Consider the following 25,866-nt stretch of genomic DNA (forward strand, 5'->3'; position numbering starts at 1 on the left):
AGAATGTAAGCTCACAAGGGCGGTGTCCTCTTTCCTTTGTACCAGTCTATAATTGATAGTTTGTTTACTATAAGTGATATCTATTTTTTGTATGTAACCCCTTCTCATATACAGCACAGTGGAATCAATGGTGCTGCATAAATAAATAATAATTTCTCATGAAAGGGCTGTTTGTTTATGATCTCACATTGAGGAGAACATGGGATGCTTTCTAGACTTGATATTGAATTCAAAAGTATAGTGCACAATTGACAGACTGTATAGATCAGCAGATATGGACAGTGACAGTACAAGTCTTTCATGTCTTATCCCAATTTTGAGCAGTACTAATGTATTGTTGCAACCAAGACAGAAAATGAATAGGGATGAGCGAGTATACTCGTTGCTCGGGTTTTCCCGAACATGCTCATATGATCTGCGAGTATTTGTGACTGCTCGGAGAATTAGTTTTTGTTGACGCAGTTGCATGATTTACGGCTGCTAGCCAGCCTGAGAACATGTGGAGGTGGCCTGGTTGCTAGGGAATCCCCACATGTAATCAAGCTGTCTAACATTCGCAAATCATGCAGCTGCGGCAAGGAAAACTAAATCTCCGAGCAGTCACAATTACTCGGAGATCACCTGAGTGTGCTCGGGAAAACCCGAGCAACAAGTATACTCACTCATCACAAATAATGTAGCCACCACGATTGGCAGTTACGGTTCTTTCTAGCACCAAGCAGTGTTTCCACCTACACCTCATCTACAATCTCTCAAATGAACATGATCCCATCTCCATTAGTAAAGCTATGTTCCCTTGATGAGTTTTTGGTGATTTTTTTTAAAGCTACATGTTGTCATACAAAATGAGGTCAATATATTTTAGCTAATGGGTGCCAAAATACGGCAAACAATCTGAACCACCAAAACTCACTAAATGCTCATTGTGGGAACTTAGCCTAAAGGAACATAAGAACTCATGATTATATGATAATTAAATGTAATACTAACTAACACGCATTCTTAATTGATTCCTCAGAATTATAAAAAGACCTCGAGCTCCAGTGCAAAAATAGTCACACCATCTGTAATACAAGATTAGACAATGGATTCCAGTAGCTATAAGCACTACGGTGTTCATGACATTGATTCTAGAGAAAGTCTGGAGAAATATTTTTCAGATAAACCTGATATGGTCTTTGCAGAGGATTCTTTGATATTTCCCATTGAAAATCTTACCAAAACTTTCACAGAGGGTATGTATCGAATTGTTTCTATGTTCGATTAGCATTGACAAGATACAAACTTGGATAATTGAGGTTTGGCAAAGAGGTAAAGCAGACTGACCCAGGCATATCAACCAAAGTTAGCATAGCAAAGCTCTATCTATTACAATGAAGAATATAGGGTCTCTGGAGTAAAGAGAGTCAGTGTTCTCCCCTCTGTATCTTCCAGTACCTTAGAAAATATGTTAATTATGATAAAATAACCATTTAAGAATTAAAAATTTGGCTGCTACATTAACATGTGCAAGTTTTCAGATGCAGATTTTGATGAACTGCTAAAGAAAATCTACATTTTGATCCTCCAAAAAAACTCAGGTGTTACATATACACTTTCTGTTGATTTTGTTGTGTTTTTTTCACACAGATTTACTTTGAGTTTGTCCTATGCATTAAAGGAAATCAGTCAGCAGGTTTTTGCTATGCAATCTAAGGACAGCATAAAGTAGCAGTGGAGACAGATTTCAGGAATGTGTCACATATTAGGCTGTATGCTATTGTTTCCATAAAATCAATTTTTTATCACCCGAAGATATTTACTGTCAGGACTACAGAGGACATGAGCCCTTGTCTGACCACGCCTCCTGCTCTGATAAGCCGCTTACTGTTAATAGACATTGTACATAGAGAGCATGGTGTAGGTGAGGGAAGCTTTAGGAGCTCTGTTACATCTAAAAACGGATTGTGTCACAACTTCTGCACCTAGTAAAATAAGTGACATATAGTTGGCATCAAGGTCTCTTTTTTCTACCTTATGCTGCCCTCAAATGAGGTAGCAAAATCATGGTAACAGACACCCCTTAAAATCCACAGTGAAAATCTGCACTGCAGGTCAATATTCTATGTAGTTTGTATTTGAACAATGTATAGAACATTTCTTGAAAATGCCTAGTACACAAACATCCTATTGATTTGAATGAGTACTGCATACTTAAAGAATAACAGTCACTTTAATTTTTATTTTCTAAATCAATGATACACATGAAAATACAGCAGTCTCAGTGTATCCTATGTGATGTATACAGTAATTTCAGTGTATCCTATGCGATGTATACAGTATACTATCAGTGTATTCTATGTCATGCATATAGCAGAGTCTAAGTGTATCCTAGGTGATTTATACAGCAGAGTCTCAGTGTATCCTATGCGATGTATGCAGAATTTTCAGTGTATCCTATGTGATGTATACAGCAGTCTTAGTGTATAATATGTGATGTATACAGCAATTTCAGTTTATCCCATGTGATGTACATAGCAGAGTCTCAGTGTGCTCTGTGTTTACAGTAGTGTATCAGTGTATACTACAGTATGTGATGTACAGGGTGGGCCATGTATATGGATACATCTAAATAAAATGGGAATGGTTGGTGATATCAACTTCCTGTTCCTGGCACATTAGTATATGGAAGGGGAAAAACTTTTCAAGATGGGTGGTGAATATGGCGGCCATTTTGAAGTCAGCCATTTCGGATCCAACTTTATTTTTTTCAATGGGAAGAGGGTCATGTGACACATCAAACTTATTGAGAATTTCACAAGAAAAGCAATGGTGTGCTTGGTTTTACCGTAACTTTATTCTTTTATGAGTTATTTACAAGTTTCTCTTTTTTTTTTTTACAGCCAATGACATGTCACAGAGGTTAACTTATGAGGAGCGGATAGAAATTGTGTTGATCTCTGGTGAACGTAGTGCCTGGGTCACTGTAGTAGGTTTCAATGCAAGACACCCTACGCAAGAAAACTGTCACCATTCCCATTTTATTTAGGTGTATCCATATAAATGGCCCACCCAAAAAGTTTGCCTCATCACTGAACATAATGTTCTGTACAAACTAAGGGTCATGTTCCAATTTTTATTTTGCCCATTCTGCAAATTCAGTGTGCCGATCTGGGTCATCTTCGTTGAGATGCTGCAGCAGCTGGATTTTGTAAGGGTGCCATTTGTGAGTAGCTAATATCCGCTGAAGGGATGATCGACTGATGCCAGATCGGCACGCTGAATTTGCAGAATGGGCAAAACAAAAATTGGAACAGGACCCTCATGCATTGACTTTAACCCCTTTCTGCAAATTCATCCTATATCCACTGCACAGACTGAAAGCCACTAACATGGGTGCCGTCCATTTACTGTAGTCACACGGTGGCGGCTTAGGATCTGTAATGAGCAGGACTGTTAGAAAGATTTTCTCATCACAACAAGACAATCTGGTAAATCTGCTTCCAAGTGCCCAATTCTGCTATTCAGACCTTGTGGGGGCATCACAACACAGAACCAGATCCCAATCAGAGGACAATAAAACTTTCACATTCCTTATTTATGAACTGTTCCAATATTTACAGCCACAACTGTTTATCTCTTTCTGATATTTTGATATTCCCAAGAAGAGTTAAAGAAGAGGTTGTCCACTATTTTTACATTGATGCCCTATTCTTAAGATAGGGCATCAATGTCTGATTGACCGGGGTCTGAAACTTGGCACCCCCGCTGATCAGCTGTTATCGGTGCCATTGGTGGTGGCCGCCAGAAGTACTTACTTGCGGAGCTTGACCATCTACTTGTAGTGGTCACCGCTGGGTACTACTCATCTGCCTCCTGTTCAATTCAATAGGAGGTGGATGTGCAGTAACAAGCCCCGGCCAATACAAGTAGATTGCCAAGCTCCACAAATAAGTACTTCCAGCTGTTGGGTAAGTCACCAATAACACCTAATCAGCAGGGGTGCCAAGTACCGGACCCTGGCCAATCAGATATTGATGCCCTACCCTAAGAAATTTTAATGTAAAAGTTGTGGACATCTTCAGTAAAAGACATAATTTAATGACCTACTAGCTGCCAAGAGCAAGCCACACTACTCTGTCCTCCTTCTTCTGGACCTGTCTTCTGCCTTTGACACTGTGGACCACTCCCTTCTGCTACAGATCCTCTCATCTCTTGGCATCACAGACTTGGCCCTATCCTGGATCCCGTCATATCTGACAGACTGAACATTCAGTGTCTCCTTTCCCCATGTGACATCTCATAGAGTCCCAAGGTATGCAGTACCATCTCTGATGACACGCAGATCTACCTATCCGAACCTGACCTCACCTCCTTATTTACCAAAATCCCACAGTCTGTCTGCTATTTCGGCCTTCTTTTCTGCTCGTTTTCTAAAACTGAACATGGTCAAAACAGAATTCATCATCTTTCCCCCATCTCACTCTATCCCTCCACCAGACTTATCCATCAATGTCAATGGCTGATCACTTTCCCCAGTCCTACATGCTCGGTGCCTCGGGGTGATCCTCGACTCTGCCCTCTCTTTCAAGCCACATATCCAATCTCTTGCTTCCTCCTGCCATCTCAAACTCAAAAATATCTCCTGGATTCCTTGACAACGAAACGACAAAAACACTAGTGCATGCCCTTATCATCTCCCGCCTTGACTACCGCAACCTCCTACTCTCTGGCCTCCCCTCTAGCACCCTGGCACCACTCCAATCCATCCTACACTCAGCTGCCTGACTAATCTACCTGTCTGCCAGCTATTCCGCAGCCTCTCCCCTATGCCAAGCCCTTTCGCTGGCTTCATATTGCCCAGAGACACCAGATCAAAACCCTTACAATGACATACAAAGCCATCCACAACCTGTCTCCTCCATACATCTGTGACATGGTGTCCCGGTACTTACGTACACGCAAACTCCGATCCCCTCAAGATCTCCTTCTATACTCCCCTCTCATTACTTCTTCTCATAACCGCATCCAAGACTTCTCCCGTGCTTCCCCCATACTCTGGAACTCTCTACCCCAACACATCAGACTCTTGCCTACCATAGAAACCTTCAAAAGGAACCTGAAGACTCACCTCTTCCGACAAGCCTGCAGCCTGCAGTGATCCTCAACATACTGAACCTCCGCCCAACCAGCTCTACCCTCTCCTAGTCTATAGTTTAGTCTATAATCTATATTTGCCCCCCTTTTCACATGTAAAGCTCTATGGAATAAATGTCGCTATAAAAATGTATAATAATAATAATAATAATAATAATTCATAGTGAGAGTGGAGTATTAAGAGGTCCTTGACTGTTTTTATGACTTTATCACCTTTATGTATGTTTTAATATTCAGACTTTTCTTTCCTGTAGGTCATATTAAAGGTGACATCTTGATTGACCTCAGTTCTGGTCCCACAGTTCATCATTTGTTTGCAGCCTGTGAGTTTTTCAAGCACATCATAGTGCTAAAGATGAGCGACAGATGCATCATGGAAGTGAAAAGATGGGTGGACGAACGTACAGGAGCATTTGATTGGAGCCATGCCACACAACTTCATGTAGATATAGCGGGAAAGAGGTGAAGTATATGTCCTAAAATTAGCAAAGTTCTGTAAGCTTATTTTTACAGTACAACGGATATGAAAGCAGCATCTTTTGTTTACCTTTTTATACATTCATAGTCAGTTCAAAATGAAATGGTAGCTGTCACTAGTAAAGTAAGGCTCTGTTCATATCACATTTGAGATAGAGGTATAAATTAGGATCATGCAAATCACATCTCTGATGTATATATCCAATGTATTCCACTGATTCGCCATAAAGTGGTATAACTGTTTTTTGCAGTGGCACACAGTACCAGAAAAAGAGATTTGCTACACTTTTTTATTTAGTAAAAAAGTTTTACCAGCATCTAATATAATAGATGTAACATATATCTACCTCTACGCACTTGAATGGAATAAAACATTTTTATCCAAAAACAAATGTGAAAATACAATAAATTATAAGCACAAAACCTAGTGCTTCAGTCTTGGTTGATTCAAGTCTTTCCCCCAATACTGAATGATCCAACGCTAACTAGTGTTGGGCGAGCGTGCTCAGATAAGGTGTTATCCAAGCATGCTCGTGTGCTAAATGACTGTTTTGGTGTGCTCGAAAAATAGGTTTGAGTCGCCCAGGCTGTATGTCTCATGGCTTTTCTACAGCTGCAACACATGTATGGATTGACTAACAAACAGGCAATCTATGCATGTGTTGCAGCTATTGAACAGCCTCGAGATATGCAGCCGCAGCTACTATTTTTCGAGCACGCCGAAAACACTCAGTTAGCACCCGAGCATGCTCGGAAAACACTTTATCTGAGCATGCTCACTCATCGCTAACGTTAACCGCTGCCATTCTATTCAATGTTGACTGATGGAAATTCACTTTCATCATTTTCCCTTTTCTTTCAGTGATCTGTTACAGGATAAAGAAGGAAAAGTGCGATCAGCCCTTCAACATATCATGAAATGTGACCCTGAGAAAGAAAATATGATGGATCCTATCGTCTTACCACCAGCAGATTGTGTCATCTGTTTTGGTCTTCTAGAATATATCTGCAAAAACCAAGATGATTACATCCGATATCTCAGGAAGCTTTCTTCATTGCTGAAACCTGGAGGACACATCATAATAATTGGGGCTTTAGGTGTAACATACTTAAAAGTTGGGAAAGACAAATTCCATGCTTTCAGTTATGATGAGGATTTTGCCAGGAAAGCTTTAGTTGGAGAAGGTTTTGTTATTGACCGCTGTGAGGTTAAGAAGAGAACGGTTGTGAGTGACCTCGTTGACTATAAGGCCGTCATATTCATTGCGGCTCACAAAGACAAGTAGATCTGAGATGACTCAAGATTAGTGTTGAGCGATACCTTCCGATATTTGAAAGTATCGGTATCGGATGGTATCGGCCGATACCGGCAAAATATCGGATCTCGCCGATACCGAGTTCCGATACCAATACAAGTCAATGGGACACAAATATCGGAATGTATCCTCGATGGTTCCCAGGGTCTGAAGGAGAGGGAACTCTCCTTCAGGTCCTGGGATTCATATTAATGTAAAAACTAAAGAATAAAAACAAAAAATATGGCTATACTCACCCCTCCGAAGGACCCTGGCTGTCACCGCTGCAAGCATCCGCCTCCGTTCCTGAGAATTGTAGAGAGTGAAGGACCTTCGATGACGTCGCGGTCACGTGACCACTCACCTGACCGCGACGTCATCGAAGGTCCTTCACTCACTACATTCTCAGGAACGGAGGCGGACGCTCGCAGCGGTGACAGCCAGGGTTCTTCGGAGGGGAGAGTATAGCCATATTTTTTTTTTATTCTTTATTTTTTTACATTAATATGGATCCCAGGGCCTGAAGGAGAGTTTCCTCTCCTCCAGACCCTTGGAACCATACGCACCGCATACTCCGATACCGATTTCCGATATCACAAAAATATCGGAACTCGGTATCGGAATTCCGATACAGCAAATATCGGCCGATACCCGATACTTGCAGTATCGGAATGCTCAACACTACTCAAGATGAGTCTCCATGTCAAATTTAATACGTAAATCTTAAATCCTATTAAAGGGAACCTTCCACCAGTTTTGTGACATAGCAGCAAAAAATATCACATTATTCAGCATCTACGCTGCATTCCCTAAATTCTTATAAACCCCCCTGACTCTCCCTCTTTACTCCTGGAAAACCTTTTTAATGTCTCCCACGCTAATCTTCTCTGTCCGGTCCGATGGGTGATGCTTTGTGCCTCTCTATCCCTCCACCCGGCTGGTGCTCACCATCCTCCTGCTTTTATTTACATGGGTGATGCCCTCCTGTGTCATCCAAATAGCTGGGTGAAATCCCATGCTTACGCAGAAAAATTGCCGGCTCACACCTGCCCAACTGTGGGCAAATCCGAAAAACAGAAGTGCGCATGCGCTGGCATACGTCTTTCCGACTCGCGTACAGGAAGAATTTTGCTGCCATTGGTGTGCGCATGCGTACTGTGTTTTCGGTTCTGCCCACAGTAGGGCACAGCATAGTGCGCATGTGCGAGCCGGCAATATCTCTGCGTAAGTGTGGGATTTTATCCAGCTATTTGGATAACGCAAGAGGTGTCACCCATGTAAATCAAGACAGAAGGACAGCGCGCAGCAGTTGGGGGGAGGGATAAAAAGGCCTGAAGCAAATCCTATTGGACGAGAAGATTAGCCTACAGTGCAGGAGACATTAAAAAGGTTTTTCGAGGAAATGCAGGGAGAGTCAGGGGTTATATAAGGATTTAGGGAATGCAGCGCAGACACTGAATAAGGTTATATTTTTAGATGCTGTTCTCTTTAATATCCTTAATCTGTGTCTAGTGCATAATAAAAGTGTATAAAAATATAGTTTCTCTCTCTTTATTATAAAAAAAGAGTTATGTGACATGAAACGTCATTTATAAGGTGCAAAATACTGATGATCCATCCATGTTCATATTTTCCATGAAGGGGGTAGATATTTAGCATTACAATTGCACACAATAAAGCAAGTTTAAGGCAACAGATATCCTATTTACCTATTTGTGTAATTTAGTACCATATAATATATAACAGGAGGCAGAGCAAGGGTTAACAGGAATTTTATGTAAAACAGTAATAGGTAAAACGGGGTATTATAATAAAGGTAACAAGAGTTCAACTTATCAGTCTCTGGGCCTTGGTATGAGGTGGCTGGAAGATCCCTCGGTGGCGCGAGAAGTCTCTAATCCGGTCCTGTAGAAAGGCGATGCACTGTCTCCTCACGGTGATGAGTCCTCAGGGTCCTTCGTCACATGGTCTCCTGGTACGGGCACAACATGTTGTAGAGGTACAGGTCCGCGCCACAGCGGATGCAGCGAGCAGTTCAGCAGACAAGGCCGCAGAAGAAGTATAGAGTCCAGCAGTCACAGCCACAGGAGCAGGCTGATACTCAGTGGGCATCGTGGGGATAGCACTGAGCATTGACTCTGCGGTGGTGAGCGGATCAATGCTCTGAAGTCCATACTGGTCACTGTACGGTGCGGGGTCTCTCTGGGCTTTAGTCGCGATGGTATTGCTAGCTGAGCATGAAGGCCCAGATAGCTGGTGTGGGTAAGTCGAGAGGGAGTCAACCATCTCTGTGCTCTGATGCTAGTTCTCGCCAATAGCCCCATCTTCCCGCGCACCCAGCTATTTATGTCGGACCCACCCCCATCAGTCAGGTGTCCTGAACTGCTCCGGTCAGAAATCTCTTCCCCCCGGCATAATGGTGACAGACCAGACAGTTCCGGCCCAGACACACAAGAGGGACCCTCAGCCTGATTCTCCTCCCTAACATAAAAGAAGCCATTGCTACCATTGACAAATCAAAGTTGGAAATGTCATTCTTCCATACTTAACTGCTTCCTCTGCTATTGATCATACACAACCAGATATCTCTTGCTTGATATAAAGGTTGTTGTGCATTTTGGCTGTGAAGCTTTTTTACAAGACTTCCACAGGCTGACTTTGCTGTAGCCACTTTGCTTAGCAGGTACCAGATGAGCCCTCCCATTCAATTTTTATCTTTCATACAAGACTAGGGATAAGTTAATGTGCTCTATTATCACTCAAGTATCACGGTGCTTAGATGCACTCATTACTCAGCGAGCAATGGGTGGTGCTCAAGTTCAAACTCCAATCCCCACCCGACATCTTTTGGTGCCTGTTAGGCAGCCAATAAGCATGCGGGGATTGCCTGTGAGTCACTGTAATGCCGTAGCCATCTTGATTGTGGCTACGGCACCCCGTCTTCATCAAGTGGAGTTTTTTTTTGGTCTTATCAAATATACCCGTGTCCTGTAGTTCCTAGCGCTCCGTTGACCGTTCTTTATACTTAACTACTATCTACCACTATATGGTCACTATTGTTACTGTGCCACCACAGTTGTAATCAGGATTACCAGTTAAGGACCCACTTAGATGTTTCACCCCTGAGCTAAACCTGCAGCAACGCCTCTGTGAGGACAGCATCACTGAGGACAGCTGGCAGCTCCGATTCTGTTATTTGGTGCTGCTCGCTGTATCATAAACTGGGGTTAGATATGTGACGTGCATCACATGCTGTGATTCGATATGCTTAGAGTAAAACATTACACCACTGCTCTCAACCAAGATACTAGAAACACATCATAGATACTTGATCACATGGATCAATCACATGATCCTTTTTTTTAAACAAGCTTTAACCCACCCACAAACACAGACAATTCCCGAAACTAATACAATTATACAGTTATCGCAAACTATGATATTGTGTTTAACTATGCACTTATCTGCAGCCCCGCACTTAAAGTGCAACCTCTGCTCTGCTCAGCAGCCTTGCTTAAAGTCACTGGAACTTGTAGTCTAAGTCCAAACACTGACTGTTACTCTCATCCAATAAATCAACTGGAAGTTGTTGTAAAATATAGTCCATAAACCCTGCATTACCTATATACCACCAGGAGCCCATACATTCTGATATCTTCACTAATATATACCACCAGGAGCTCTTAAACTCTATCCTCAACCACGCAGAGAGAAACACACAGATAGGTACAAAGACAGACAGGCAGACACACAGACTATAGAGGACTTACCACCAGTCTATCTCCTCTTCAAGTCTTCCGACTCCCACAGAGTGCAGGACCTGTGGTGACATCATAGTCACATGACTGGTCACATGAGCGTGATGTCAGCAAAAGTCCTGAAGTACCATGTTTTCCCAAAAATAAGCCCTACCCAGAAAATAAGCCCTATCAGCAATTTTCGGTCTTTTTAAAGTAGGCTTGAAATATAAGCCCTACTCCAAAAATAAGCCCTTGTTGCAGCTCAATGAGGAAGTGCCCAGGCAGCTAAAAAAGTTAAAGAATACAACAAGACCCTAATTAAAAAAGCAGACACCCCTCAAAAAATTGCACTCACCAGACCTTAAAGGGACTCTGTCACCTAAATTTGGCGGGACTGGTTTTGGGTCATATGGGCGGAGTTTTCAGGTGTTTGATTCACCCTTTCCTTACCCGCTGGCTGCATGCTGGCTGCAATATTGGATTGAAGTTCATTCTGTGTCCTCCATAGTACACGCCTGCACAAAGCAATCTTGCCTTGTGCAGGCATGTACTATGGAGGACAGAGAATGAACTTCAATCCAATATTGCAGCCAGCATGCAGCCAGCGGGTAAGGAAAGGGTGAATCAAACACCCGAAAACCCCGCCCATATGACCCAAAACCAGTCCCGCCAAATTCAGGTGACAGGTTCCCTTTAAGCAATTACAGCTGGCAAGTGCCAACGGTGAATAGGCTCTTATACAGACATCTGCATCACTGTCAGATCCCTCACCGTTCCAGTTGCATTTCACTGCAGATCGCACACACAGATAGGGTCCCAGTGTCACTCCGCTCTCACACACACAGATAGGGTCCCAGTGTCACTCCGCTCTCACACACACAGATAGGGTCCCAGTGTCACTCCGCTCTCACACACACAGATAGGGTCCCAGTGTCACTCCGCTCTCACACACACAGATAGGGTCCCAGTGTCACTCCGCTCTCACACACACAGATAGGGTCCCAGTGTCACTCCGCTCTCACACACACAGATAAGGTCCCAGTGTCACTCCGCTCTCACACACACAGATAGGGTCCCAGTGTCACTCCGCTCTCACACACACAGATAGGGTCCCAGTGTCACTCCGCTCTCACACACACAGATAGGGTCCCAGTGTCACTCCGCTCTCACACACACAGATAGGGTCCCAGTGTCACTCCGCTCTCACACACACAGATAGGGTCCCAGTGTCACTCCGCTCTCACACACACAGATAGGGTCCCAGTGTCACTCCGCTCTCACACACACAGATAGGGTCCCAGTGTCACTCCGCTCTCACACACACAGATAGGGTCCCAGTGTCACTCCGCTCTCACACACACAGATAGGGTCCCAGTGTCACTCCGCTCTCACACACACAGATAGGGTCCCAGTGTCACTCCGCTCTCACACACACAGATAGGGTCCCAGTGTCACTCCGCTCTCACACACACAGATAGGGTCCCAGTGTCACTCCGCTCTCACACACACAGATAGGGTCCCAGTGTCACTCCGCTCTCACACACACAGATAGGGTCCCAGTGTCACTCCGCTCTCACACACACAGATAGGGTCCCAGTGTCACTCCGCTCTCACACACACAGATAGGGTCCCAGTGTCACTCCGCTCTCACACACACAGATAGGGTCCCAGTGTCACTCCGCTCTCACACACACAGATAGGGTCCCAGTGTCACTCCGCTCTCACACACACAGATAGGGTCCCAGTGTCACTCCGCTCTCACACACACAGATAGGGTCCCAGTGTCACTCCGCTCTCACACACACAGATAGGGTCCCAGTGTCACTCCGCTCTCACACACACAGATAGGGTCCCAGTGTCACTCCGCTCTCACACACACAGATAGGGTCCCAGTGTCACTCCGCTCTCACACACACAGATAGGGTCCCAGTGTCACTCCGCTCTCACACACACAGATAGGGTCCCAGTGTCACTCCGCTCTCACACACACAGATAGGGTCCCAGTGTCACTCCGCTCTCACACACACAGATAAGGTCCCAGTGTCACTCCGCTCTCACACACACAGATAGGGTCCCAGTGTCACTCCGCTCTCACACACACAGATAGGGTCCCAGTGTCACTCCGCTCTCACACACACAGATAGGGTCCCAGTGTCACTCCGCTCTCACACACACAGATAGGGTCCCAGTGTCACTCCGCTCTCACACACACAGATAGGGTCCCAGTGTCACTCCGCTCTCACACACACAGATAGGGTCCCAGTGTCACTCCGCTCTCACACACACAGATAGGGTCCCAGTGTCACTCCGCTCTCACACACACAGATAGGGTCCCAGTGTCACTCCGCTCTCACACACACAGATAGGGTCCCAGTGTCACTCCGCTCTCACACACACAGATAGGGTCCCAGTGTCACTCCGCTCTCACACACACAGATAGGGTCCCAGTGTCACTCCGCTCTCACACACACAGATAGGGTCCCAGTGTCACTCCGCTCTCACACACACAGATAGGGTCCCAGTGTCACTCCGCTCTCACACACACAGATAGGGTCCCAGTGTCACTCCGCTCTCACACACACAGATAGGGTCCCAGTGTCACTCCGCTCTCACACACACAGATAGGGTCCCAGTGTCACTCCGCTCTCACACACACAGATAGGGTCCCAGTGTCACTCCGCTCTCACACACACAGATAGGGTCCCAGTGTCACTCCGCTCTCACACACACAGATAGGGTCCCAGTGTCACTCCGCTCTCACACACACAGATAGGGTCCCAGTGTCACTCCGCTCTCACACACACAGATAGGGTCCCAGTGTCACTCCGCTCTCACACACACAGATAGGGTCCCAGTGTCACTCCGCTCTCACACACACAGATAGGGTCCCAGTGTCACTCCGCTCTCACACACACAGATAGGGTCCCAGTGTCACTCCGCTCTCACACACACAGATAGGGTCCCAGTGTCACTCCGCTCTCACACACACAGATAGGGTCCCAGTGTCACTCCGCTCTCACACACACAGATAGGGTCCCAGTGTCACTCCGCTCTCACACACACACAGATAGGGTCCCAGTGTCACTCCGCTCTCACACACACAGATAGGGTCCCAGTGTCACTCCGCTCTCACACACACAGATAGGGTCCCAGTGTCACTCCGCTCTCACACACACAGATAGGGTCCCAGTGTCACTCCGCTCTCACACACACAGATAGGGTCCCAGTGTCACTCCGCTCTCACACACACACAGATAGGGTCCCAGTGTCACTCCGCTCTCACACACACAGATAGGGTCCCAGTGTCACTCCGCTCTCACACACACAGATAGGGTCCCAGTGTCACTCCGCTCTCACACACACAGATAGGGTCCCAGTGTCACTCCGCTCTCACACACACAGATAGGGTCCCAGTGTCACTCCGCTCTCACACACACAGATAGGGTCCCAGTGTGACTCCGCTCTCACACACACAGATAGGGTCCCAGTGTCACTCCGCTCTCACACACACAGATAGGGTCCCAGTGTCACTCCGCTCTCACACACACAGATAGGGTCCCAGTGTCACTCCGCTCTCACACACACAGATAGGGTCCCAGTGTCACTCCGCTCTCACACACACAGATAGGGTCCCAGTGTCACTCCGCTCTCACACACACAGATAGGGTCCCAGTGTCACTCCGCTCTCACACACACAGATAGGGTCCCAGTGTCACTCCGCTCTCACACACACAGATAGGGTCCCAGTGTCACTCCGCTCTCACACACACAGATAGGGTCCCAGTGTCACTCCGCTCTCACACACACAGATAGGGTCCCAGTGTCACTCCGCTCTCACACACACAGATAGGGTCCCAGTGTCACTCCGCTCTCACACACACAGATAGGGTCCCAGTGTCACTCCGCTCTCACACACACAGATAGGGTCCCAGTGTCACTCCGCTCTCACACACACAGATAGGGTCCCAGTGTCACTCCGCTCTCACACACACAGATAGGGTCCCAGTGTCACTCCGCTCTCACACACACAGATAGGGTCCCAGTGTCACTCCGCTCTCACACACACAGATAGGGTCCCAGTGTCACTCCGCTCTCACACACACAGATAGGGTCCCAGTGTCACTCCGCTCTCACACACACAGATAGGGTCCCAGTGTCACTCCGCTCTCACACACACAGATAGGGTCCCAGTGTCACTCCGCTCTCACACACACAGATAGGGTCCCAGTGTCACTCCGCTCTCACACACACAGATAGGGTCCCAGTGTCACTCCGCTCTCACACACACAGATAGGGTCCCAGTGTCACTCCGCTCTCACACACAGATAGGGTCTCAGTATCACTCCGCTCTCACACACACAGATAGGGTCCCAGTGTCACTCCGCTCTCACACACACAGATAGGGTCCCAGTGTCACTCTGCGCTCATATACACAGATAGGGTACCAGTATCACTCCGCTCTCACACACACAGATCGGGTCCCAGTGTCACTCGGCTCTCACACACACAGAAAGGGTCCCAGTGTCACTCCGCTCTCACACACACACAGATAGGGTACCAGTATCACTCCGCTCTCACACACACAGTAGGGTCCCATTGTCACTCGGCTCTCACAAACACAGATAGGGTCCCAGTATCACTCCGCTCTCACACACACAGATAGGGTACCAGTATCACTCCACTCTCACACACACAGATAGGGTCCCAGTATCACTCCCCTCTCACACACACAGATAGGGTCCCAGTGTCACTCCGCTCTCACACACACAGATAGGGTCCCAGTGTCACTCCGCTCTCACACACACAGATAGGGTCCCAGTGTCACTCCGCTCTCACACACAGATAGGGTCTCAGTATCACTCCGCTCTCACACACACAGATAGGGTCCCAGTGTCACTCCGCTCTCACACACACAGATAGGGTCCCAGTGTCACTCTGCGCTCATATACACAGATAGGGTACCAGTATCACTCCGCTCTCACACACACAGATCGGGTCCCAGTGTCACTCGGCTCTCACACACACAGAAAGGGTCCCAGTGTCACTCCGCTCTCACACACAGATAGGGTCCCAGTGTCACTCCGCTCTCACACACACAGATAGGGTCCCAGTGTCACTCCGCTCTCACACACACAGATAGGGTCCCAGTGTCACTCCGCTCTCACACACAGATAGGGTCTCAGTATCACTCCGCTCTCACACACACAGATAGGGTCCCAGTGTCACTCCGCTCTCACACACACAGATAGGGTCCCAGTGTCACTCTGCGCTCATATACACAGATAGGGTACCAGTATCACTCCGCTCTCACACACACAGATCGGGTCCCAGTGTCACTCGGCTCTCACACACACAGAAAGGGTCCCAGTGTCACTCCGCTCTCACACACACACAGATAGGGTACCAGTATCACTCCGCTCTCACACACACAGTAGGGTCCCATTGTCACTCGGCTCTCACAAACACAGATAGGGTCCCAGTATCACTCCGCTCTCACACACACAGATAGGGTACCAGTATCACTCCACTCTCACACACACAGATAGGGTCCCAGTATCACTCCGCTCTCTCACACACTGATAGGGTCCTAGTATCAATCTGCTCTCACACACACAGATAGGGTCCCAGTATCACTCCACTCTCACACACACAGATAGGGTACCAGAATCATTCTGCTCTGACACACAGATAGGGTACCAGTATCACTCCACTCTCACACACACAGATAGGGTCCCAGTATCACTCCACTCTCACACACACAGATAGGGTACCAGAATCATTCTGCTCTGACACACATAGGGTACCAGTATCACTTCACTCTCACATACACAGATATGGTCCCAGTGTCACTCCGCTCTCTCACACACAGATAGGGTCCCAGTATCACTCCGCTCTCACACACACAGATAGATTCCCAGTATCACTCCGCTCTCACACACACAGATAGGGTCCCAGTGTCACTCCGCTCTCACACACAGATAGGGTCTCAGTATCACTCCGCTCTCACACACACAGATAGGGTCCCAGTGTCACTCCGCTCTCACACACACAGATAGGGTCCCAGTGTCACTCTGCGCTCATATACACAGATAGGGTACCAGTATCACTCCGCTCTCACACACACAGATCGGGTCCCAGTGTCACTCGGCTCTCACACACACAGAAAGGGTCCCAGTGTCACTCCGCTCTCACACACACACAGATAGGGTACCAGTATCACTCCGCTCTCACACATACACAGATAGGGTCCTAGTATCATTCTGCTCTCATACACACACAGATAGGGCCCCAGTATCACTCCGCTTTCACACACACAGATAGGTGTCCCAATATCACTCCACTCTCAGACACACACAGATAGGGTCCCAGTATCACTCTGCTCTCACACACACATAGATCGGGTCCCAGTATCACTCTGCTCTCACATACACAGATATGGTCCAATTGTCACTCTGCTCCTACACACACAGATAGGGTCCCAGTAACACTCTACTCTCACACACACAGATAGGGCCCCAGTATCTCTCCACTCTCACACATACACAGATAGGGTCCCAGAATCAATCCGCTCTCACACACACAGATAGGGTCCCAGTGTCACTCGGCTCTCACACACACAGATAGGGTCCAGTATCATTCCGCTCTCACACACACAGATAGGGTCCCAGTGTCACTCCGCTCTCTCACACACAGATAGGGTCCTAGTATCACTCTGCTCTCACACACACAGATAGGGTCCCAGTATCACTCCGCTCTCACACACACAGATAGGGTCCCAGTATCACTCCAATCTCACACACACAGATAGGGTCCCAGTATCACTCGGCTCTCACACACACAGATAGGGTCCCAGTATCACTCCGCTCTCACACACACAGATAGGGTCCCAGTGTCACTCCGCTCTCACACACACAGATAGGGTCCCAGTGTCACTCCGCTCTCACACACACAGATAGGGTCCCAGTGTCACTCCGCTCTCACACACACAGATAGGGTCCCAGTGTCACTCCGCTCTCACACACACAGATAGGGTCCCAGTGTCACTCCGCTCTCACACACACAGATAGGGTCCCAGTGTCACTCCCCTCTCACACACACAGATAGGGTCCCAGTGTCACTCCGCTCTCACACACACAGATAGGGTCCCAGTGTCACTCCGCTCTCACACACACAGATAGGGTCCCAGTGTCACTCCGCTCTCACACACAGATAGGGTCTCAGTATCACTCCGCTCTCACACACACAGATAGGGTCCCAGTGTCACTCCGCTCTCACACACACAGATAGGGTCCCAGTGTCACTCTGCGCTCATATACACAGATAGGGTACCAGTATCACTCCGCTCTCACACACACAGATCGGGTCCCAGTGTCACTCGGCTCTCACACACACAGAAAGGGTCCCAGTGTCACTCCGCTCTCACACACACACAGATAGGGTACCAGTATCACTCCGCTCTCACACACACAGATAGGGTCCCATTGTCACTCGGCTCTCACAAACACAGATAGGGTCCCAGTATCACTCCGCTCTCACACACACAGATAGGGTACCAGTATCACTCCACTCTCACACACACAGATAGGGTCCCAGTATCACTCCGCTCTCTCACACACTGATAGGGTCCTAGTATCAATCTGCTCTCACACACACAGATAGGGTCCCAGTATCACTCCACTCTCACACACACAGATAGGGTACCAGAATCATTCTGCTCTGACACACAGATAGGGTACCAGTATCACTCCACTCTCACACACACAGATAGGGTCCCAGTATCACTCCACTCTCACACACACAGATAGGGTACCAGAATCATTCTGCTCTGACACACATAGGGTACCAGTATCACTCCACTCTCACATACACAGATATGGTCCCAGTGTCACTCCGCTCTCTCACACACAGATAGGGTCCCAGTATCACTCCGCTCTCACACACACAGATAGATTCCCAGTATCACTCCGCTCTCACACACACAGATAGGGTCCCAGTGTCACTCCGCTCTCACACACAGATAGGGTCTCAGTATCACTCCGCTCTCACACACACAGATAGGGTCCCAGTGTCACTCCGCTCTCACACACACAGATAGGGTCCCAGTGTCACTCTGCGCTCATATACACAGATAGGGTACCAGTATCACTCCGCTCTCACACACACAGATCGGGTCCCAGTGTCACTCGGCTCTCACACATACAGAAAGGGTCCCAGTGTCACTCCGCTCTCACACACACAGATAGGGTCCAGTATCATTCTGCTCTCTCACACACAGATAGGGTCCTAGTATCACTCTGCTCTCACACACACAGATAGGGTCCCAGTATCACTCCGCTCTCACACACACAGATAGGGTCCCAGTATCACTCCACTCTCACACACACAGATAGGGTCCCAGTATCACTCGGCTCTCACACACACAGATAGGGTCCCAGTATCACTCCGCTCTCACACACACAGATAGGGTCCCAGTGTCACTCCGCTCTCACACACAGATAGGGTCCCAGTGTCACTCTGCGCTCATATACACAGATAGGGTACCAGTATCACTCCGCTCTCACACACACAGATCGGGTCCCAGTGTCACTCGGCTCTCACACACACAGAAAGGGTCCCAGTGTCACTCCGCTCTCACACACACACAGATAGGGTACCAGTATCACTCCGCTCTCACACACACAGATAGGGTACCAGTATCACTCCACTCTCACACACACAGATAGGGTCCCAGTATCACTCCGCTCTCTCACACACTGATAGGGTCCTAGTATCAATCTGCTCTCACACACACAGATAGGGTCCCAGTATCACTCCACTCTCACACACACAGATAGTGTACCAGAATCATTCTGCTCTGACACACAGATAGGGTACCAGTATCACTCCACTCTCACACCCACAGCTAGGGTCCCAGTATCACTCCACTCTCACACACACAGATAGGGTACCAGAATCATTCTGCTCTGACACACATAGGGTACCAGTATCACTCCACTCTCACATACACAGATATGGTCCCAGTGTCACTCCGCTCTCTCACACACAGATAGGGTCCCAGTATCACTCCGCTCTCACACACACAGATAGATTCCCAGTATCACTCCGCTCTCACACACACAGATAGGGTCCCAGTGTCACTCCGCTCTCACACACAGATAGGGTCTCAGTATCACTCCGCTCTCACACACACAGATAGGGTCCCAGTGTCACTCCGCTCTCACACACACAGATAGGGTCCCAGTGTCACTCTGCGCTCATATACACAGATAGGGTACCAGTATCACTCCGCTCTCACACACACAGATCGGGTCCCAGTGTCACTCGGCTCTCACACACACAGAAAGGGTCCCAGTGTCACTCCGCTCTCACACACACACAGATAGGGTACCAGTATCACTCCGCTCTCACACATACACAGATAGGGTCCCAGTATCATTCTGCTCTCATACACAAACAGATAGGGCCCCAGTATCACTCCGCTTTCACACACACAGATAGGTGTCCCAATATCACTCCACTCTCAGACACACACAGATAGGGTCCCAGTATCACTCTGCTCTCACACACACATAGATCGGGTCCCAGTATCACTCTGCTCTCACATACACAGATATGGTCCAATTGTCACTCTGCTCCCACACACACAGATAGGGTCCCAGTAACACTCTACTCTCACACACACAGATAGGGCCCCAGTATCTCTCCACTCTCACACATACACAGATAGGGTCCTAGTATCATTCTGCTCTCATACACACACAGATAGGGTCCCAGAATCAATCCGCTCTCACACACACAGATAGGGTCCCAGTGTCACTCGGCTCTCACACACATAGATAGGGTCCAGTATCATTCCGCTCTCACACACACAGATAGGGTCCCAGTGTCACTCCGCTCTCTCACACACAGATAGGGTCCTAGTATCACTCTGCTCTCACACACACAGATAGGGTCCCAGTATCACTCCGCTCTCACACACACAGATAGGGTCCCAGTATCACTCCACTCTCACACACACAGATAGGGTACCAGAATCATTCTGCTCTGACACACAGATAGGGTACCAGTATCACTCCACTCTCACACACACAGATAGGGTCCCAGTATCACTCCACTCTCACACACACAGATAGGGTCCCAGTATCACTCCACTCTCACACACACAGATAGGGTCCTAGTATCACTCTGCTCTCACACACACAGATAGGGTCCCAGTATCACTCCGCTCTCACACACACAGATAGGGTACCAGTATCACTCCACTCTCACATACACAGATAGGGTCCCAGTGTCAATCCGCTCTCTCACACACAGATAGGGTCCCAGTATCACTCCGCTCTCACACACACAGATAGATTCCCAGTATCACTCCGCTCTCACACACACAGATAGGGTCCCAGTGTCACTCCGCTCTCTCACACACAGATAGGGTCCCAGTGTCACTCCGCTCTCACACACACAGATAGGGTCCCAGTGTCACTCTGCGCTCATATACACAGATAGGGTACCAGTATCACTCCGCTCTCTCACACACAGATCGGGTCCCAGTGTCACTCGGCTCTCACACACACAGAAAGGGTCCCAGTGTCACTTCGCTCTCACACACACACACAGATAGGGTACCAGTATCACTCCGCTCTCACACATACACAGATAGGGTCCCAGTATCATTCTGCTCTCATACACACACAGATAGGGCCCCAGTATCACTCCGCTTTCACACACACAGATAGGTGTCCCAATATCACTCCACTCTCAGACACACACAGATAGGGTCCCAGTATCACTCTGCTCTCACACACACACATAGATCGGGTCCCAGTATCACTCTGCTCTCACATACACAGATATGGTCCAATTGTCACTCTGCTCCCACACACACAGATTGGGTCCCAGTAACACTCTACTCTCACACACACAGATAGGGCCCCAGTATCTCTCCACTCTCACACATACACAGATAGGGTCCTAGTATCATTCTGCTCTCATACACACACAGATAGGGTCCCAGAATCACTGCACTCTCACACACACAGATAGGGTCCCAGTGTCACTCGGCTCTCACACCCACAGATAGGGTCCCAGTATCATTCCGCTCTCACACACACAGATAGGGTCCCAGTGTCACTCGGCTCTCACACACACAGATAGGGTCCCAGTATCCCTCCGCTCTCACACACACAGATAGGGTCCCATTGTCACTCGGCTCTCACAAACACAGATAGGGTCCCAGTATCACTCTGCTCTCACACAAACAGATAGGGTCCCAGTATCACTCCACTCTCACACACACAGATAGGGTCCCAGCATCAATCCGCTCTCACATACACAGATAGGATACCAGCATCACTCCGCTCTCACACACACAGATAGGGTCCCAGTATCACTCCGCTCTCACATACACAGATAGGGTCCCAGTATCACTCTGCTCTCACACACACAGATAGGGTCCGAGTATCACTCGGCTCTCACATACACAGATAGGGTACCAGCAACACTCCGTTCTCACACACACAGATAGTGTCCCAGTATCACTCCGCTCTCACACACACAGATAGGGTACCAGTATGTTGTGAATTCTGTGGCTGAATTCACTCCTGTGGTCACAAGTGGTACTGCAGCTTCTGAGCTTCCTTCCTCAGGTGTTCTGGTGAGCTCATTAGCTGCTTCGTTACTTAACTCCACCTGATGCTGCTATCCTTGCTCCTAGTCAATGTTCCAGTGTTGGATCTGAGCTTCTCCTGATTGTTCCTGTGACCTGCTGCTCTGTATAGCTAAGTGCTTTTTTGCTATTTTGTTGCCTTTTTTCTGTCCAGCTTGTCTTTTGTTTTGCTGGAAGCTCTGTGACGCAAAGGGTGTACCGCCGTGCCGTTAGTCCGGCACGGTGGGTCTTTTTTGCCCCTTTGCGTGGGTTTTGCTTTAGGGTTTTTTGTAGACTGCAAAGTTCGCTTTACTGTCCTCGCTCTGTCTAAGAATATCGGGCCCCACTTTGCTGAATCTATTTCATCCCTACGTTTTGTCTTTTCATCTTACTCACAGTCATTATATGTGGGGGGCTGCCTTTTCCTTTGGGGTATTTCTCTGGGGGCAAGTCAGGCCTATTTTTCTATCTTCAGGCTAGCTAGTTTCTTAGGCTGTGCCGAGTTGCATAGGTAGTGGTTAGGCGCAATCCACAGCCACTTTTAGTTGTGTTTAGGATAGGATCAGGTGTGCAGTCTACAGAGTTTCCACGTCTCAGAGCTCGTTCTTTGTTTTTGGGTATTTGTCAGATCACTGTGTGCGCTCTGATCGCTAGGCACACTGTGTCTCTGGATTGCCTTCATTACACCTTTCATTAGCAGACATAACAGTACTAGGAGCCATCTAATGATTCTCAATAGAGGGAAAGAAAAAGTTCTGACATCATTTTTTTTTTTTTCTCTGCTCTGTGTTCACTTTTTTTTTTTTTTTTTTTTTTTCCCCCTAGACATTTGGGTGTTTCTGGACACAGGTGTGGACATGGATTTTCAGGGTCTGTGCTCTTCAATGGATAATCTCATTATAAATGTACAAAAGATTCAAGATACTATTGATCAGAAATCTATGTTAGAACCAAGAATTCCTATTCCTGATTTGTTTTTTGGAGATAGAACTAAGTTTCCAAGTTTCAAAAATAATTGTAAGCTATTTCTGGCCTTGAAACCTCATTCTTCTGGTAATCCTATTCAACAGGTTTTGATTATTATTTCTTTTTTGCGCGGCGACCCTCAAGACTGGGCATTTTCTCTTGCGCCAGGAGACCCTGCATTGAGTAGTGTCGATGCGTTTTTCCTGGCACTCGGATTACTGTACGATGAGCCTAATTCAGTGGATCAGGCTGAGAAAAATTTGCTGGCTTTGTACCAGGGTCAGGATGATATAGAAGTATATTGTCAGAAATTTAGGAAATGGTCAGTACTCACTCAGTGGAATGAATCTGCGCTGGCAGCTTTGTTCAGAAAGGGTCTCTCTGAGGCTCTTAAGGATGTCATGGTGGGATTTCCTATGCCTGCTGGTTTGAATGAGTCTTTGTCTTTAGCCATTCAGATCGGTAGACGCTTGCGCGAGTGTAAATCTGTGCACCATTTGGCGGTATTGCCTGAGGTTAAACCTGAGCCTATGCAGTGCGATAGGACTATGACCAGAGTGGAACGGCAGGAATACAGACGTCTGAATGGGCTATGTTTCTACTGTGGTGATTCCACTCATGCTATTTCTGAATGTCCTAAGCGCACTAAGCGGTCCGCTAGGTCTGCCGTCATTGGTACTGTACAGTCCAAATTCCTTCTGTCCATTACCTTGATATGCTCTTTGTCGTCGTTTTCTGTCATGGCGTTTGTGGATTCAGGCGCTGCCCTAAATCTGATGGATTTGGATTATGCTAAACGTTGTGGGTTTTTCTTGGAGCCTTTGCGGTGTCCTATTCCGTTGAGAGGAATTGATGCTACACCTTTGGCCAAGAATAAACCTCAGTACTGGGCCCAGCTGACCATGTGCATGGCTCCTGCACATCAGGAAGTTATTCGCTTTCTGGTGTTGCATAATCTGCATGATGTGGTCGTGTTGGGGTTGCCATGGCTACAAACCCATAATCCAGTATTGGATTGGAATTCCATGTCGGTATCCAGCTGGGGTTGTCAGGGGGTACATGGTGATGTTCCATTTTTGTCGATTTCGTCATCCACCCCTTCTGAGGTCCCAGAGTTCTTGTCTGATTATCAGGATGTATTTGAAGAGCCCAAGTCCGATGCCCTACCTCCGCATAGGGATTGTGATTGTGCTATCAATTTGATTCCTGGTAGTAAATTCCCTAAAGGTCGATTATTTAAGTTATCCGTGCCCGAACACGCCGCTATGCGCAGTTATGTGAAGGAATCCTTAGAGAAGGGACATATTCGCCCATCGTCATCACCACTGGGAGCAGGGTTCTTCTTTGTAGCTAAGAAGGATGGTTCGCTGAGACCGTGTATTGATTACCGCCTTCTTAATAAGATCACTGTTAAATTTCAGTATCCCTTGCCATTGTTATCTGACTTGTTTGCTCGGATTAAGGGGGCTAGTTGGTTCACTAAGATAGATCTTCGTGGTGCGTATAATCTGGTGAGAATCAGGCAAGGAGATGAATGGAAAACTGCATTCAATACGCCCGAGGGTCATTTTGAGTATCTAGTGATGCCGTTCGGACTTGCCAATGCTCCATCAGTGTTTCAATCCTTTATGCATGACATCTTCCGTGAGTACCTGGATAAATTCCTGATTGTTTACTTGGATGACATTTTGATCTTCTCAGATGATTGGGAGTCTCATGTGAAGCAGGTCAGAATGGTTTTTCAGGTCCTGCGTGCTAACTCTTTGTTTGTGAAGGGATCAAAGTGTCTCTTCGGTGTGCAGAAAGTTTCATTTTTGGGATTCATCTTTTCCCCTTCTACTATCGAGATGGATCCAGTTAAGGTCCAAGCCATCCAGGATTGGATTCAGCCGACATCTCTGAAAAGTCTGCAAAAGTTCCTGGGCTTTGCTAATTTTTATCGTCGCTTCATCTGTAATTTTTCTAGCATTGCCAAACTATTGACCGATTTGACCAAGAAGGGTGCTGATTTGGTCAATTGGTCTTCTGCTGCTGTGGAAGCTTTTCAGGAGTTGAAGCGTCGTTTTTGTTCTGCCCCTGTGTTGTGTCAGCCAGATGTTTCTCTTCCGTTCCAGGTCGAGGTTGATGCTTCTGAGATTGGAGCAGGGGCGGTTTTGTCACAGAGAGGTTCTGATTGCTCAGTGATGAAACCATGTGCTTTCTTTTCCAGGAAGTTTTCGCCCGCTGAGCGTAATTATGATGTGGGCAACCGAGAGTTGCTGGCCATGAACTGGGCATTCGAGGAGTGGCGTCATTGGCTTGAAGGAGCTAAGCATCGCGTGGTGGTATTGACTGATCATAAGAACTTGACTTATCTCGAGTCTGCCAAGCGCTTGAATCCTAGACAGGCCCATTGGTCGTTATTTTTTGCCCGCTTCGACTTTGTGATTTCGTACCTTCCGGGCTCTAAAAATGTGAAGGCGGATGCTCTGTCTAGGAGTTTTGTGCCCGACTCTCCGGGTTTATCTGAGCCAGCGGGTATCCTCAAGGAAGGAGTCATTGTGTCTGCCATCTCCCCTGATTTGCGGCGGGTGCTGCAAAAATTTCAGGCGAATAAACCTGATCGTTGTCC

General features: G+C 47.5%; 1 protein-coding gene across 1 annotated transcript; it reads left to right on the forward strand.

Moving 5' to 3' along the window:
• The first annotated feature begins 1,042 nt into the window (after positions 1–1,042).
• On the forward strand, positions 1,043–7,182 carry LOC138651853 (indolethylamine N-methyltransferase-like). The gene is made up of 3 exons (XM_069742404.1): positions 1,043–1,235; positions 5,391–5,598; positions 6,476–7,182. Exons 1-3 carry the CDS (start codon positions 1,085–1,087, stop codon positions 6,897–6,899), a joined length of 783 nt encoding a protein of 260 aa, XP_069598505.1. The 5' UTR covers positions 1,043–1,084; the 3' UTR covers positions 6,900–7,182.
• Positions 7,183–25,866: the final 18,684 nt, after the last annotated feature.

The sequence above is a fragment of the Ranitomeya imitator genome, chromosome 10 (assembly GCF_032444005.1).
Source record: "Ranitomeya imitator isolate aRanImi1 chromosome 10, aRanImi1.pri, whole genome shotgun sequence".
Lineage (NCBI taxonomy): Eukaryota > Metazoa > Chordata > Amphibia > Anura > Dendrobatidae > Ranitomeya > Ranitomeya imitator.

What these genes read in the sequence shown, in the direction of transcription:
- LOC138651853 (XM_069742404.1), top strand. Translation starts at nt 1,085, where the DNA reads ATGGATTCCAGTAGCTATAAGCACTACGGTGTTCATGACATTGATTCT. An exon ending in TACCAAAACTTTCACAGAGG is followed by an intron (nt 1,236 to 5,390) that starts GTATGTATCGAA and finishes TCTTTCCTGTAG; the next exon opens with GTCATATTAAAGGTGACATC. An exon ending in GTAGATATAGCGGGAAAGAG is followed by an intron (nt 5,599 to 6,475) that starts GTGAAGTATATG and finishes CTTTTCTTTCAG; the next exon opens with TGATCTGTTACAGGATAAAG.